The following is a 17,358-nucleotide window of genomic DNA, read 5'->3' on the forward strand; positions in this document are numbered from 1 at the left end:
AGTACCTAACCACTTCCTCTGGTGTCACACTCATCCTTCCCCTGCTCCTCTGGTTGACAGCACCAGTCTTTCTCAAGGAGGAAAGCAAGGCAGCAGGGGAGTGCCACAGTGAACCATTAGTGTACCAAGGTTTTTGTTGGGAAGAGTTCACTGCAAGTAGCAGGGGTCCCTTCCTCCTAAGTACTGAAGTCTTCTTGTGTTTACATGTACGTATTTTCTTAACACAGTCCACTTTTTTGGATCTCAGTTATTTAGCATCTCTGTTCGCTAAAATTGGGTTTACATGGACAAGACCAAGTTGCACTTCAAGTTGTCAAGTCAGTGCAGAGCCTGCGTTCTTTTGTTAGCAATGGCAAAAATCGTATTTATTGGGCTACATCAGCAGGACAACTTTGACTGAACCGAGCTCCACACTCACGTGACAATAGTAAGATTATTTTCAAGATTATTTTCTGTGGAGTTTCTTACACAGTCCTTTTTCTTAGGACATTCTCATTTTTTTCTTCCAAATGCGCTTGCTGCTAGCAACTATTGTGAAATACAGGATTAACTAACAGCAATCAACTTTGAGTTGTTTTTTCTCCTTTCAAAAACACACATGGCATTGTTTTGTTTACTGAATGATAACATCCATCTGAGGACCAACAGATATTGCTATACACTAAATGAATTTCATCATCATTGATACACCACTTCATACAACTGGCAGAACTTCAATGCACTTTGCAGAAAGGCTTTTTTTTTTTAATCCACAAAATTCTCAGCGACAAATGTCCAATATTAACACCTATATCAACGATTTTTTTTAAGGAACTAAGCACATTCCTTAGAGAAAATCAGGAATACAAACATGCAACTAATATTTCTTGAGGCATGTAGCATTTATTTGTATTTTAGACTTTTACATACCAGTCCAACGTGACCCTAAGCACTGTCATTTATGGAGTCCTGGCAAGTTTGCAATATAAAACAACAAACCCCACAAACCCCACAAAGCTTTCTGGATTTCACTCCGAGTCCAATCTTTCTGGCTCACTTCTTCCTCACCTTCTAATCCTTCTGTGCTTCAGAAAGACTGGTCTCTCACTCAGGAATTTTTGTTTTTAGTATAGTACTAAGAAGAATAAAAAAGGTGAACTAAAATAAAATTAATTTCCACCTTATCTGCCACCATTCCTGCCCCTTTTTATAGGTCATTAACTTTTATAGATCTGTATAGGTCATTAACTTTTGGCTTCATTTGTAACTCAGTCACTGGAAAACACCGAGTTACCTTTTCTAAATAGCAATTGCTGATCAGGCAGCCATTTCTAATAAGTCAGATCCAAAAAGGTTGCATAATTTTTATTACACAACATGTAGATTTCTTTCTTTCTTTCTTTCTTTTTATAAAAAAGACAAAAGAAAGTTTTCTTCCTATTCAAGATCATGTTTCCTTATATCCACCTAAGAAAATACAGGCACCGTTTAAAAGATCTGATCTCCACACCAACGTAGAAGAGGACTATACTCGCTGCGTACAATCACTTTGGCTTTGCCTTAATATAGGAGAATGTTCGGCAAGAGCGGCCCTCTGCACTAGTGCCATGGGCTGAAGCTCACCTGAAAGCACTGCTCGTGTCGGTGAGAGCCTGACCGCCTTTGCCCAGCTCTGACTAGATGACTGATACAACCTGGGTAACAACGAAGCAGCAGACAAACTTCGCTCCTCCATGTTCGCCAACTTCACACATTTTGTAACATGCTGGTGGTGGGAGACCAGAGGTTCACAGAGATTCTGGTGACAATCTTTAATTGGACTCACATGCAGATAAAATCAAGTAGCTTAGGTCTACATGATTAGAGAGGCCACTAGAAGGTTATGATGACAATCTGATTCATAGTGAAAACAATAGCGCCTCAGGACAAGGGAAGGGGAACTCCATACACAAATGTCCAGCACTATGTAGAAGACTGAGCCCACTGCATGTGGGGGCAGCCAGAAGCCAGCACCCGACACATCGACTGGTTAGAATAACCCGTTCTCCTGGAACCATGGTGTTGGTTTAACATGGACCAGAAGAGCAGGACCTTTGATTTGTCGGTGTCATAAAAGAGAAAGCTTACAGTAGAAATTACTGTCCTCTTGCTCTACCAAACCTGTTGCTTAGTAAAAAAAAATTAAATTATATGCCACTGAGTGGTGTGGTACTGCTCTTGTATCCACTCTACCCAAAATTCCCCAAGACAGCTACGTTCCCCTTCTGATATCAGGTATTTTATCAGAGGCATGTGGTACCTGACTCACTTTAAAACCCAGTGACTTCACATCATCAGGACTTCAGCAAGTGAATCACCACTTACTAAAAGAGAGGAAATAGCTCTGAATTATGCTTCCAACTAATGTTCCAGAGACTGACTTTTAATCCCTTTCCCTCCATTTCTCACAGCTCTGCTCTTTAAAGAGAAAGGTCTTTTTACATTTATCAAATATTCTTATGCTTCATCCAGAGCTCCTCAAAGGCAACAGGCCTGGGCAACAGGCCCAGCAGCTTCACTACGTGAAACATTTTAAAGCCAATATAAGTTGTTGAAACTTCCTGGGACACAGGTTCACCTTGTTTAAAACATGCCAGTCTGAATCAGCACATACAGCACTCGAAACTTTGACTGTTACAGGAATTGCCCTGACCTGTGAGTTTATATCCACACAAACGTCAGTTTCCTCAATTATGTACCATGGAGGTGAGAACTTAACCGGAAAGCAAATTACAATCTAGAAATAAATCTGAATGCCTTTTCAGCCAATGTTTGCAAGAAACACATAAGCACAAGGTGGTTACAACAAGAGGAAAGGACTCTCTGTCATGACAGAACAACAGTTTTAAACTGAAAGAGGGTGGATTTAGATTGGATATCAGGAAGAACTTTACTGTGAGGGTGGTGAGACACTGGCACAGATTGCCCAGAGAAGTTGTGGATGCCCCATCATTGGAAGTGTTCAAGGTCAGGTTGGATGGGGCTCTGAGCACAACCTGGTCTAGTGGAAGGTGTCCCTACCCATAGCAGGGGTGTTGGAACTAGATGATCTTTAAGGTCCCTTCCAACCCAAATCATTCTATGATTCTATGACGATTCTATTCTGCGATTCTATGCCTAGCTATGCAGAAAGCCAGCAAAAGTTAAAGGGTTAAATTGAGGTCTTTGGTGTGTTTAAAAGTTATTCTAGCATCACAGTTTGGTAAGTCTAAGCAAATAATTCAAAGACAAAAATTCTTTCTCTGCTTCCAAATACACTTAGGAGGACAAAAACACTCCTGGGCTTGTATGTCACTGACCCTCATTTGCACTGTATATTCCACATACGCTAAGCATAGCGTTTTGACAGGTGTGCTTTCAGCATCCCACCCACACTAGGACAACAGCAGGCCTGAGCTGTGTGCCTGCAGCAGCTTCTCTGCTACCACAGCAGTGGGTGTAGCTGATCTATGTCTTTCCACACTGCCTAGCCATGTTTGTAAGAATATATTCTGCAAAAAGTAAGGTAGTGGAAAGGAGTTGTTAAAGTTTCCTTACTTTCCAAAAAGCAACTTGATCACTTCCTGTGTCTTCATTAACTTCTGTAAGAATTCTGTGCTCAGCTGGTTTTGTAATGTTCACATTGTAAATCTTTCTTTTTCAAGATTTCAGATATTTGAGCTTTTTCAGATTTTTCAGATTTGAAACCCAAGCTGTAGCTCTTATTTTCTTTCACTTAATTCTGCTGTGCTAATTAACAGAAATAACATAGCCCAAGATTTCAAATTGCAAGCAACAAGTTTGTTTTCAAGTAATTCATGCAAAAAAATTGAAAAGGGGAAGATGAAAGAAATCCACGTTCTCCTTACCAGAGAAAATACCCGGATGCTGTCGGCGGAAAAAAAAACCAAAACAAACAAAAAGCCCCAAAAAACAACAAGAGAATTAAATACACTGGCACAGACTGGTGTTAGGAAGCAACTGCGAAGATGCTGATGTCATCAGGCCTGGAACAGGCACAAATACAGTGGTATGTGAATGCTCCATCCATGTGTCTTGGGTGTTTCTCCCTGCTAGCCAGAGAACATGCCATTCTTCCCTGCCCTGAACGGGTCTTCCAGACCATGGAAACAGGATTGATCTCTGTGGTACAGTCAAGACTACGGGTTTGGGGTTTTGGCTTGATCTAAGCTAAGGTGATCGAGCATAGAGCTGCTTGGCTGGTATCCCTGGAGAATCTCAGTTATATCATGTGCAGACCTTATTACCCTTTTTCTTGTTTATTGATCCTCTTTTCACCATGCCTGTACTTCCCTTTCTCCACCCCATTCTCCTTCCAAATAAACAACCTGCCCCAAATTACTTTTTCCCCATTCGTCCCAGTTTGGTTACACCGGTATTCAAATTTGTTTTTTCTGATACTGCTACCCGGGTAATGTTGACCTTGTGTGGTGTTACTGATATGGTCACAGAGGTACTAGCTGCCTTGCAAGATTTTGCTTACAGATCTAGTCCATCATGTAAACACCCTTCACGTTCAAGGGAAACAGAGTATTTCTTCTTTCATAGACACAGGAATGATTAGGATGTAAAAACTCAGAGACTGAGATAAATTTCTATGTATTTTGGCCTCAGCACAAATAGTTTCTGGATGCATAGCAAGCCTAGATGGCAGCTATTAAGGTAACAATGCTCAATACACCAAAATTTACTGGTTAAAAACTTATCACCAATCATTTTATTTAACTGAGTTCTTACACTATTTCTTAACTGAGACTCACCAATTCACATTACAATCGTTCATAACATGACCTAGAAATAAAAGCTATAATGAACATCTAGTTCAGATCTACATATCACACATCAAGTTCATTATATTAAATTGCTAAATCTCACTGTTATTTGTTTTCATTTTTAAATACTGCTTTACAAAGCAATGACTTTTTAATCTTTTGAAAACATTTTGGAATGCTATTATAAATAGCATGTAAATGTTATTTTTATCAACCTTTTCCCCACCAAATGTTTGACTGGGTTTTGATTAAATAAGCAGAATTTGTCTATTTCTTGAATGCTTTACTTTGTTGTTTTATTTATTCACATAGCACTCGCAAAAGCCTTGGAAAACCATACAGAACAGCATATGTGCAATGATATCACAGAAAGATGGAGTTTAGAGATAAAATACAGAAGAGACCCTTACAGTGACCTTTTTATTAAAACATACTAAAATGGATGCGAGGCAAACATTGTCTGTGTTTCTGAATTTTCTTCATATCTTCAGTCACACAACATGTTCACAGGCAGAGCCCCAAGAATACCAATGCTTATGTGTCAGAAGAAATCATACAAAGTAGTTGGACCAGATATTTTAATAGTTTAAATGCTCTTAATTAGCAAAACCGATGCTTGACTTTTTTTAAGAATAATAATTAACTACCAAGTAGAATTTGCATATATTTAGGTTTTAAATGGTTTCATAGATCCATTAAACACAATCTGTTTTGTTGTTTGTTTTTTTTTTTTTGTGGGTTTTTGTTTTGTTGAGGTGTTTTTTTGGGGTTTTTTTTTTTAATACTTGCTTTTTTTTCTTGTCCCTCAAGCCTTGCCCTGTAGAGGCTTCTTACCTGTGAAAGGAGACATGGGTGCTGTTAAGATGTACAAGAAAATAGGCCTCTCCTTTCTCTCTGCAAAATTAGAGTTTAACGTCATTTAACACCAAAACAGTGAAGGGTATGAGATTAAATCTCAATTTAGCTATATTCTGTAGTCACAAAAGCACTCATTCTATCAAAACCACAGATATCTTCACAAAGGGCACTACTTGTTCAGCAACTTCTTGCCATGGTGCTTTGCTCAAGTCCTCCAGATTGTGATGCATCCTCAAGTTTATCACTGTAAGCCTTACAAAACTCCTTCATCTTAAATTTTCCATATGCCAATATTGCATTCTTCTGCTGCATTTCCAGTCCTCATACCACAAAGCACTTTCACTTCCCTCCCCCTTCAGCTCATACCCAACAATGCCACTGAACACTCATTTCTCAAAGCTGACTGTAGTGATCTTGAAAACATGAGGCCATTTTAATTCAACTGTTAATACCAGATAAAGAACGTGTACAAACCTTTCCTATAGGCTTTCCTCAAGTCCATACTTATTTTCCTATTTCAACACATCTTGGATACATCAGTTGTCCTCTCTTACACTGCACTTGAAATAAAGTTGTGCCAGATTCTGCTCCAAAATGGTTCTGTTTACAGTAAAATCCAACATAATCCCCATGGTAAAAGTAAACTTGATTCTCATAGAACCCTTGCAGCAGCACATTATTTTTCTCCATTTCCTTTTTTGACAAAGTACATGGCTCTAAGGAAGAGAGACATAATCAGTGTTAATAAATCAATTATTTCTGAAATTTCAGTATTTCAACTAGTCTACACCAAAACTGTAGATTATTTTCCATTCTCTTAACATATTATACATGAAATCACGGTATTTTTGGATACTGCAGGCATGTCATATTTAAGGAAAAAAAAAGCCAGACAAGCTTACACTTGCTTCTATTAAAACTTTCAACTCTAACTGAGAAAACTGAAGTTGAGATCTAGTTAACAATACTCAATTTATAAATTACAAGTATCTGAATTTAGAGAGAATTGGGGTCATTCAGCCTGGAGAATAGAAGGCTCCAGGAAGACCTTATTGTGGCCTTTCAATACTTAAAGGGGGCTTATAAGAAAGATGGGGACAGGCTTTTGGTAGGGCCTGTAGTGATAGGACAAGTGGCAATAGTTTTAACTAAAAAGAGGGTAGATTCAGGCTAAATACAAGGAAGACATTTTTTACAATGAGGGTGGTAAAACACTGAAACAGGTTGCCCAGAGAGGTGGTAGACGCCCCATCCCCGGAAACATTCAAGGTCAGGTTGGATGGGGCTCTGAGCAACCTGATTAGTTGAAGATGTCCCTGCTCATTGCAGGGGAGTTGGACTAGATGACCTTTAAAGGTCACTTCCAACCCAAACCATTCTATGATTCTATGGATTACAGAGAGAAATAAGTGCGTATTTGTCTTATCACACCTACCTATACAAATTGGTGGTGAAGTCCACTGTCCTTCAGAACAGTAGATTCTCTCAGATCCTTGCAAAAAATGATAGTCAGAGCAACTATACTGAACTGAAGAACCATTGTCATATTGCGTCAGGGGTGGGAGAGTAAGAGCTCCATTCGGAATAGAAGGTGGAGAGTCACATTTTTCTGTAGGAGCTGGAATAATGTTAAAAACATTTGAGAAACATTCAGCTTAAGAAACGAACAAATCAGCAGTTTTAAATGCCTGTCAACACTAGATCTCTATCAATCTCAGGTAGTGTATTTCTTACTATATCATTATGTCTCAGATCAGAATGCAATCTCCTACTTAATCCTAACCATAAGAAATCCTTTGTGTGCATTTAATTGTTTACAGCTGTCTTTCTACAGAGCTTTGAGTTCCCAGGGCTTGGAGAAGACCTCCTCCCTCCTTTCTACAGCTTTCCCCATCAAAGGAAGGTGTTTTGTTTTTCCATGCCTGGATATATTTAACAATATAGCTATCTTGTGCAAGGGTAGCTGTGCATATCTGTATTGTTGAATCCTAAACATCTATTATTTACAACAGATTCTAGGCCTGTACTGCCAAAGCAAATTGTTTCTGAATAGGTCTGAGATTGATTAATTAAAAAGGCAATTAAAAAAGTTTTTTTTTTTTTTACCTTGCATAACGCATTTTGGATATCTCAGCCTGCCGTGGTTACACTGTGTCCTCCCAGGAGATGGAACAGTAGTCTGGAGAAAATTGTATCCCTGTTTACATTCAAACTCTATGAGATCACCATGTAGGAAAATTAATTCTTCCTGTCTCCATTTCAACTCTATGTTGTTGCTGTTCATATCAGTTACATTAAGAGTACATGGTTCTAGGAAATAAAAGCATACTTCAATAAAAAGCAATCTTAAGTGATTTCTTAGCTCCCTTTTGTAGGAGTCAAGAAAGAGAAATCTAAATCAATAGTTCTAAAATGTTTTCAAATCTTGCAAGAAAAGGAGCTATAGATGCATCTAAAAATGCAAATGTAAAGAAATGGGCTGAAGTAACATAAATAACATGCAAAAAAAAAAAAAAAGCCTAAACTGGGAACTGTAAATCACAGAAAAATCATGTTTCTGACAAAGTTTCTGCAAGTATTTGTCAACATATGGCAGCCTGGGTTTACCATTGAAGAAGAACAGAACTTATTTACTGTACCTTGAAAGGACTTTTTATAATGAAAACAGTCATCCATCAAAATTAGCTTGTCAGATTTGGCTGACAGGTTTGGTAAGCCCTTTGAGGATAGTAGTAGTTAACACATAGCAAATTTAAACTGTTAACCTAAAGAAGTGTTTTGACAATTCTGTTTGCTTTGCTTTTTCTTTGTTTTGTCACTGTTAAAAAGAATTTAGAGTTCTTCCAAAAACCTTTTGGAAGTTTTGTATTCTTCTTTGGGCTTTTTGAGGTTATTTAAAGTCAATATTGGTTTGGTTGCTTTCTGACAGATTTCTTAAAATTCTGTGACAGGATCACAATCAGGTAGCCTAGCTTTCCGTTAGACAGTTACATTAACTTCTGAAACGACTGTTCAACTTCAGTAAAGCCTGACAGAGGGACAGTTATAAAAATAAATTTCTACAAGTTCCACAAGAATCATTGCCTGATAGAGGCCCTTATTAACGCTTTGCTGAGAAAAGGCAAGGAGAAATCATTTATTATGCATTCTGATGACAGCACCATAACAACAAACTGGTATGGATATTTTCCTCAAACTAACGACCAGTGTGTGCTCTTTCAGGTCTGATTAGGTGAGAGTTGAAAAGAAATCTCAGAAAACATGGACAGGATGATGTGGTTATTTGGATGCTTAGGAGACAAACAATGCTCATAGGAAATGCATTTTCATTATTTTACAGGATTTGTTAAATTTGCGCATTCAGATCCAAGAATGCTAATCTGGACCTTTCAATCTAGAGGTACATTTTACAAATTTAAAATAAGTCTTAAAACTGAACTGGTTATTTATTTGCATTTTCACAGTAGTTTACAACCTTAAAGTGAGTCAATTTAACAAAGAATGCTAGTAAAATAGAATTATTTCATTACAGAAAGGAAGGAAAGATAAACAAACAACTCTTGTAGATCATCTGAAGTACTATTGCTGCCAGTATCAGTAAATTCTTAATGGGAGTTCTATACAAGGTTTTGAAGATCATACATAAGAGCAATACAGAAAAATTAGAAAGTCTAGAATGAAATGATAGATATAAAGACACACAATAAAAACGAAGGCTGAAGGTTTAAAAATGAAGGTCCAAGAAGTCATTGCATTCCTTGCTAATCGTATCTAAAAGCCATTTTGGCAATTGCTGCAGTCATCCCTTCTAAACATCTATTGAAGGACAGGAAGAAATTCACTGAATGGAGAAGATGGGAGAAAGAAATTAGAGAATCCTCCTAGGTAACAGGGATAGCTATGTTCTAGAATAGCTCACTCAGGAGAACAGAGGAATCTTTAATTGGGTGTTTGTAAGAACAGGCCAGAGGACACCTAGCAGAAGTGACCTAGGTATATTTGATTTTGGTTCATCCTCATGTTTCTGGAATCTTTATTAACTCAAATGAAAGAGAAGAGGTGGTCATGAAAGGATTATCTAGAGGTTCTTTCCAGTTTTACCTTTTTATATTATGTATGACAAAACTTTCTTTTTCTTACAAGACTTACTTAAGCAAGCTGGTTGTTCTGTCCAGTTTCCTTGTTCGCAGTAAACAGTACTAGGTCCAGCCAAAAAATGGTAACGCTGACAACCATATTCTACTGAGGAACCATTTTTGTAACTTTTCAATAATGGACCAAGAAGAGCACCATTTTTAATCACAGGTGGAGAGGTACAGTCTTGCTGCATTTCTAATACAAGGTAGGGAGATAGGTAATTACATATTTAAAACAATGTTGGCACTGGTGAAAGTATCAGACTAATAATAGACTGAGCAAAAAATTTACATACAAATAAAATGTAAACCAATATAATTTCTTTTTCAAATTTCATTTTCAGAAACTCTGTACTTGCCTCACTGAATTGCAGACAGGCATTCTCTTTCCCTCTACACTCCTCATCTATGCCCACTCTTGACTCTTGCTGATTTACAGTCAATATAGATTAGTTCTTTTCCTGTGATGATACGGTCTTTATTTGTTGCTTGAAATGTTTAGCCCATGTGTAGTTCAAAATAAGCAAAAGAAATATCACTGGAACTATTAATCAAATGATCAGCAAAATACTCATGATTTTGCATGTTCATACAACACCAACAGAAGGGGTACAAAATGACTGAAGGTAAATGCTAATGTATGAAATAAAATTACAAATACAGCACAGGCTTATAGGCGTAGTTTATAATCACTAGAAACAAGCAGCAGTGGCCTTTCATTCATTCAGACTGCTACATTGACATCTGTAGCACATGCAAACATTTTCAAGAGTAAGAAACTGTACTACAGCAAAAGAGTAGTAAGAGTAGTCATAAAATGCCTACAATAGCATTGGACAGTATTGAAGCCCCTTTTAAATAGAAAAGCAACGTTCACCTACTCATATCTTCATTGCGATATATTTTGCTTGCCCTTATTGCTCCATCTGCCTCAAGTGATGGTGGTGTCTCAGATTCCCGTTTATCCATAGTTCCTACAACCACAGCAGAAACTTAGAATCAGCTTTCTCAGAAATAGCTCATTTTCAAATATCAAAACAGACACTGATGCATTCTAAGATGTAATAAAATCAACATTCCAGGGGAGAACTACACAACACGGATGTCAGTTGAATTCACCTAGCTCCTCCTTTCTCTTTAATCTGTGAACAACCAAGTGTCTGCAAATCATGCAGCACTTTACCTCTCAAGCATTTTAACAGTTCTGCAGATGTAGAAACCTGAGGCTTTCCAGAAAATTAAGGCATTGTTTGAAGAATCGTTTCTGTTCAGTTGTCAGCCTTCATAAAAGTACTAACCAATACAAATAGGGGGTGATGTCCATTTTCCTTTTTCACACTGGATTTCCTCAGATCCTCTTATTTCAAAGGTACTTTGACACTGTATACGAACTTTGTCTCCATTATGATATGTTCTTCTATCTGTGATGATATGAGAATGAGGAGGAAGTGGTGGTGGAGGACATTTATTTCTTACATCTGAAAATAAAAAATGCATATTGTTTTCTCACTAATCAAAACCATGTACATAATTAATTTTACTATACAGCGTGAATGCCTATCCCTCAAAAGACATTTTTGGTTGATCCAGTTTGATCCAGATTAATTGCTTACTCCTGTTTTCTTAACAAAACAGGAGACCAGAACAAAAAAGTGATTTTATATTCAACAAATATGAAATAGAGGTATTATACCATTGCACTGCTATAAACAAATTTCCAATTTCTCCACGTAGACTTAATAAAATGTTCTTTAAAGGACTTCAGGAAATAGAGATTTCCCATACCCTCCCCATTGATACAATATTTGAAGCAGCTTATGTATTAATTTTAATGCTACAGAAGCAGCAATAATCATAGCCCACTTCCTATCCCCAAATTAAGTTTTTGTGATTACTGTATCCTGAAAACTAGATTTAAGCTATGTTTTCATTCTCCTGAGCATCCCACCTTCTCTGTGCTCACTCAAGAAAAATTCCTGCTGTGTCATCATAATAAATACAGGGCTCAGGTCCTAACACATGCCATTTAATTGAGAGATTCTAGTACATTTTAAACACTACTATATCTTCTAGGAAAGGAAGACAAACTTCGTCTTTGTACTCAGTCTTTCTACAAGACTAGCTATAAAGGAATTACAAAACACTAATTTTACTGAAAACTGTGCTTAAGACGTATATTTTTTTAAAGGTTAAATACATTTTTTTTTAATCTCAAGCACCCCCCACATAACGATTATTAAATTTGCTTTAGAATACCTACTTCACAGGAAAAATTCCTGTAAAAATATATTGGAAAGAATACCATAGATTTAGCTTAAACCAATAAAAAGGATTGATTGTCCTGTCCTCCGTCAACAAAATCTGGCATCCCTTGTGTATAAAGCAGAAAATTTGTCACTATGAGGCAGTGAGATCTCCTAAAGCTCAGAAATAATTGTCATAAAGGGGACAATATCCAGATAAGACAACGGCCCACAGCTATCAAGGTATGTTGAACACTATTATAAATTCTCAGCACCTAAATGTTGATTTGTACTGTTTTCTTCTGTATACTATATCTCATCTGGTTCACTAGACCTTTCATTCTTTTTAAAGTTTCTTTTCTGAGAATTTCCATTATGCCCCAATGACTGGGGAAGTGATAGTAATTGCTAAAGGTGTGTTTCTGTCATCAGGATGACCGTTCCAGTTAATTCTGTTGAAAACATGTACAGTTTTGTGAGGCTGTAAAACTCTGAAAAGTACCACAATCCCTAAGCTCAGGAGGAACGTGTTAGAAATTTTATTTTTAATGCCTTTCAAGACGCATGCTCCCACCTCATAAGGCAGGATTAAACATGCTTGATTAAACCTTCATGTAATCTGAACATGGTTTAAATTTGAGCTTCAGGGGCCGAACACCTTCCTTGTAATTGTTGATTCCTGCTCCTCCAGGATATGACGTCAGCAAGAGACAGCATCTGCTCTATTGTCAGCGTCCACCGAAAACTAATTCCAATTACGATTGCCTCCCTCCCTGCTACCTTGCCTCCACGCCTTTCAGCTAACACTTGATTTCTATTTAGGCTGTGAACTGGTACAAAAAGCATATTTTTATTTTGTGTTGAGAAAGCATTTCATGAAAGACGGTGCTAGTCTTTCACTAAGAATTTGACATACTAAAACTATAAAAATAAAGTACCTTCGCACACTGGAGGGTCTGGATGCCATCCAAAATAATAACATTGAATTAGGTCAAATTCACTGACAGAGTAATTTTCCTCACAGAAAAAGTGAACTACATCTCCCTCTTCATAGATTTTCTTCACAGGATAGAAACCTCCATGTGCTATTGCACTCAAAGAGGAGCAAGTTATTTCTAGGAAGAAAATACACAGCAGTGAAAATAGGTTGAGGAAGGTTCCCCCCACCACCATCCCCAACAGCTTATAAAACAAGCCTTTTTGTAAATTTTTGTTCATTTGTAGAATAAATCACATTTCAAACAGAATTATTTTCCAGCCCATTACATACTAGTGCAGTTTGGAGTACGGGACCACCCATGTGTTAGACACACTGCTGCTTCTGTAGTGTTTCCTCCTGCAGTATAATATCCCTCATCGCATTTGTATAGCAGTGTTTCGTTCAATCGAAGCTCTTGTTGGGCTGTGAAGTAGCTGCCATGATGTAAATTGGGTACGTGACACAACTCTTAAATAAATAAAGCATATGCATAATATTAATCACTCTTTTCATTTCAAGTTATTCATGTAAAATTTTCCTTAGAAACACCTTAAAAGTGGTCACATCCAAGACAAAATCTTTGCAAATAATGAATAATTAAAAATGTAGCAGTTTACACAAGTTTTCCAGTGATCACTTGGAAAGAAAGCTGAGATGGCAATGGATTTATTTAAAACAATGCAATTTCATCTATACTGATTCCTTCTACGTATAATTTTATCTGTAGAAATTCACAAAACTATCAGCATGCGAGATCTGACAACTTCTTCCCATGAGGTACAGATGAGAACCTACTTTAGGAGCATTCAAATGCTAATCCGACATAGGCAGTTTGGCCCTACAGGTACAGGAAGGACAGCAGAATTGTATACATATAGGACAGATTATAAAGGAGAAAGATGCACAATCCTACCAAATTTCTTAGTACAGCTTGGCTGGGAGGACCATCCTTCTGGCTGACATACTACTGTATCTTCAGTACCACCGCTTGGAGTGTGGTAGCCTGGATTACATTGGTATTGCAGGTTCTCATGTATTTTGAAGTACATTTCTGTACCATAAAAAAAGCCATTTTCCAGAAGGGGCTTGTTACATTTTTCTAAATGAAAGGAGACATGGTTAGAAAGAAAGAATTAATGGAATATTTTTGTTCTCTGATAAAAGAAATGGGTTTTAGCTATCCTGATCTAATCTGTTTTTCTTGACCTATTGAAGAAACTCTATCCCAATTGTCAAACAATACATCAAACCAATGGTAGTAACACAGAACATAACCAAGGAACCTAGAGGCTCTAGAAAATATACATCTGATGGGAAACTATCTATTAGTTTTCCCAAAATAAGGAAAGTGGGCAACTTTCTGGGCCTTCGTATAAAACCATACATGGTAAAAGCCCTTAAAATATGTATTATTGTAAAACATATATGTTTATAAACTTATATATTACATATATAAACATATGTAGTTTGTATACATAAAGGATTGATTTCACCTTGTTTTAACTTATACATTTTATCCCTCTTGTTATGCAGCTTCTGTTCCTGTATGTTCAAGGAAATCAAGCTAGAAAAGTTTCCTGCTAGAAGCAATGATGAGACGAATAAAACTAACTCACTGTAACACTGTGGTACTGGAGACCATCCTTTTGCTGTACAAGTTATTCTTCTATCTTGAGTCCCAGTTCCAGTTGTATAACCAACCATACAAGAATAGGAAAGTTTTTTTCCCTTACGCATAGGGAAATAGTAACTTTTGAAATTATAATAGTACTGGGCAATCTTTCCATTTTCAATGTGTGGCAAATCACAAGGTTTATCTGCAAAAAGATAAGTATATTTCTCACTAAAAATCCCACCCCAGAGATGAACTTTTTTTTTGCATTATTTAATATCACTTGGATTGATTCAGGTTTTCAAACAAGGTGAATGAAATTCTGAATACTTCCAAGCATGAAGGCTCTTGTAAGACTTGCTGAAATCAAGATACATTACAATTATATCAGCTCTTGTTCTTTAGGTTCACAAGAGAATCCAGCTGTAGAATGAAACTTCCTAATGCAAACTGCATCAGGCAAAAGTGATGCAGGACACTTTTACTTGACTCTTTATTTAGCCCAGAAGATGTAAGCACGAGCACTTTTTGCTGCATAGACGTACTGATGCCTGCTCTAAAATCCAGTGGCAACAGTGTCAAGATTGGCTATGCCACAGCTCCTCATTCAGCAAACGTTATCAGAACTGCATGACAAACTGTCAGAAGGCAATATAGGAGTTAAACTTGCTGAAGAAAGTCAATTTAAGAACAGTCGACAGAAAAGAAAGAAGAAATCGAGGTTAAGGAAAGAACAAGCCGAACTGCAATTAAAAAAAACAAACCAATAACAGGAGAAAACCTTTAAAAGGATTTGTGCTGAATATAACATTAAGTTATTTAAAAAAAAAAAAAAAAAAAAGCAGCAATACTTATGTTTGGATTTCTTACAAAATTATCCTTTGGGTCTCAAAAATTCTCTCCATGTCATTAGAAGGCAATCTAACCTGAAGAATCAAGTTTTAAAAACTGAATCACCACCTATGAATCTCATTATAATTGGGCAGAATTCTCCCACAAGTTGGCACTGCTGTATTCACCCTACACATATTAGAATCAAAATAACAAACTGTTGCTCCTTCACTCAATAACGTCACTAGAATTTACTGTGTTTACTAGAATCTTCTGCAAATTTAGTATTTTTGTAAAATAGAAAGTGCCAAGATAATTTTTTTTAATAATTCCCTTCCTCACAGCCACTGTATCACATCTAAATTAAGAAAAAAAAAAAAAAAATCAAACCCGAGGGTAATTAAGATTTTTAAGCAATTAAAAGACAGAAATGAGTATCAGTGTAACTTCAACTGCTTTGCATAAGGACAAAACTCTAGTGAAGACAGAGGTAGTTGCAACGAATATGTTGGAGTTAAATATACATTAGCAGATACAAAATTAAATGCAAAAAAGGGACACCTTTTCAATTAATGGAGGCATACCCTCATATACAGTCCACAGCTTTGTAAACTTGCCGTTCAAACGGTATAAACCCAGGAATTTTAAGCAATACTGAAAATAGGGATAGGAAATGCAGAACCACCCCAATTAGCTTCTGCAGGTTCCATTTAACTTCCACTCTTCTGCTTTGTGGTAAGCCAAAACACTTCAATCACCAAGACACTTCAATATATAAAATGTTTTAATAGTATAAAATTCAATTTGTATAAGTGCCTCAAAACAACTCAAATAATACATTTCAAAAGAAACTTTTTCTGAATAAAAGTCTGAACCTTTTAATATTACAGCTTTGAAGCTTAGATATGAATCTGTAGCCCTGACCTACGTCAACAGTTGAATCATGGTCATCAGCCATCGCACAACAAAACTATATTTAAAAAGCAGCATTTACTCTCGGTAAAGATATGAAAGACATTGCACTTAAGCTACCTAGACTGCATGTTCTAGATTCAATGTACATTTACTAACACACAATTCAGTGTATTTACCTTCTGCAAAGAGTCTGCCTGAATACATCATAACTAGGAAGAAAAAACAGCTTTTAAATCTCATCTTCATTAGTCTCCATCAACATTTTCCACCACCTGCGAAAACTCCCTAAGTATGACTTTTGTAAATAATTAACCGGATTTTCAAAGGTATTCACAAATGCCTTAGTGTCCATGGTATTTTGTAACAAGTTATTTCATTAATATTTTTATTTATTTTGGTTCTTCAAATACTCTAACACTAGACTTGCAGAATCCTACTTCCATTCAGCATACTTTACATCAGTAAAGAGGACAGAATTTATTATTTTACAGTGAGACCATGCAACAAGCTTATGGAATAATTTAAACTAATTGGACACTGTTCCCCTCAGAACCTCCCGAGTTCCAAGTTTAAAGGGCATTCTGTTATCAGATTATTTACCTTGGCTGAAATAAGAGGAAATAGAAAATTCCCCCCTTCTCCAGCCTACCCCCGTACAACCAGTCAGTCACATTCTATACATTATTCATTCTGGAGGCTCTTACATTAAGAATATAGCCACTACTATTATCTGTCTATTGTGTTTTGTTGTATACAGCTAGCTTGAATCTTTAAACAAACAAAAAAACCCCACAAAACCCAAAAACAAACCCAAAAAAATTAGAACCTAATTTACAATGCATTATCACCTGACTAACGGCTACCACTTGATTTAGCATCATGTTCCACCCTTGCGAGGCATAATCTTTAAATTTGGGAGTGGGAGGGTATAATTTTGCAGTTTTCATTTACTTGGCCTTGCTCTAAGAAAACGCAATTCCAAGGCACAAGAGAA

At 36.8% G+C, this 17,358-nt stretch overlaps 1 protein-coding gene across 1 annotated transcript; it reads right to left on the reverse strand.

Annotated features, from left to right (window-relative positions):
* Positions 1 to 5,553: 5,553 nt before the first annotated feature.
* Positions 5,554 to 16,604, reverse strand: F13B (coagulation factor XIII B chain). The gene is made up of 12 exons (XM_068406990.1): positions 16,541 to 16,604; positions 14,623 to 14,823; positions 13,920 to 14,105; positions 13,298 to 13,474; positions 12,966 to 13,142; positions 11,083 to 11,262; positions 10,666 to 10,758; positions 9,798 to 9,980; positions 7,755 to 7,958; positions 7,084 to 7,266; positions 6,123 to 6,364; positions 5,554 to 5,624 (listed from the first exon to the last, which is right to left on the reverse strand). Exons 1-11 carry the CDS (start codon positions 16,602 to 16,604, stop codon positions 6,153 to 6,155), a joined length of 1,860 nt encoding a protein of 619 aa, XP_068263091.1. The 3' UTR covers positions 5,554 to 5,624; positions 6,123 to 6,152.
* Positions 16,605 to 17,358: the final 754 nt, after the last annotated feature.

The sequence above is a fragment of the Nyctibius grandis genome, chromosome 8 (assembly GCF_013368605.1).
Source record: "Nyctibius grandis isolate bNycGra1 chromosome 8, bNycGra1.pri, whole genome shotgun sequence".
Lineage (NCBI taxonomy): Eukaryota > Metazoa > Chordata > Aves > Nyctibiiformes > Nyctibiidae > Nyctibius > Nyctibius grandis.

Excerpts from the sequence above, each read along its gene's own strand:
- F13B (XM_068406990.1), bottom strand. The coding sequence starts at position 16,604 with ATGAGATTTAAAAGCTGTTTTTTCTTCCTAGTTATGATGTATTCAGGC. Across the intron at positions 13,143-13,297 it reads CCGTACTCCAAACTGCACTA|AAATAACTTGCTCCTCTTTG; the intron begins GTATGTAATGGG and ends TTTTCTTCCTAG. Across the intron at positions 11,263-12,965 it reads AGACCCTCCAGTGTGCGAAG|ATGTAAGAAATAAATGTCCT; the intron begins GTACTTTATTTT and ends TTTTATTTTCAG.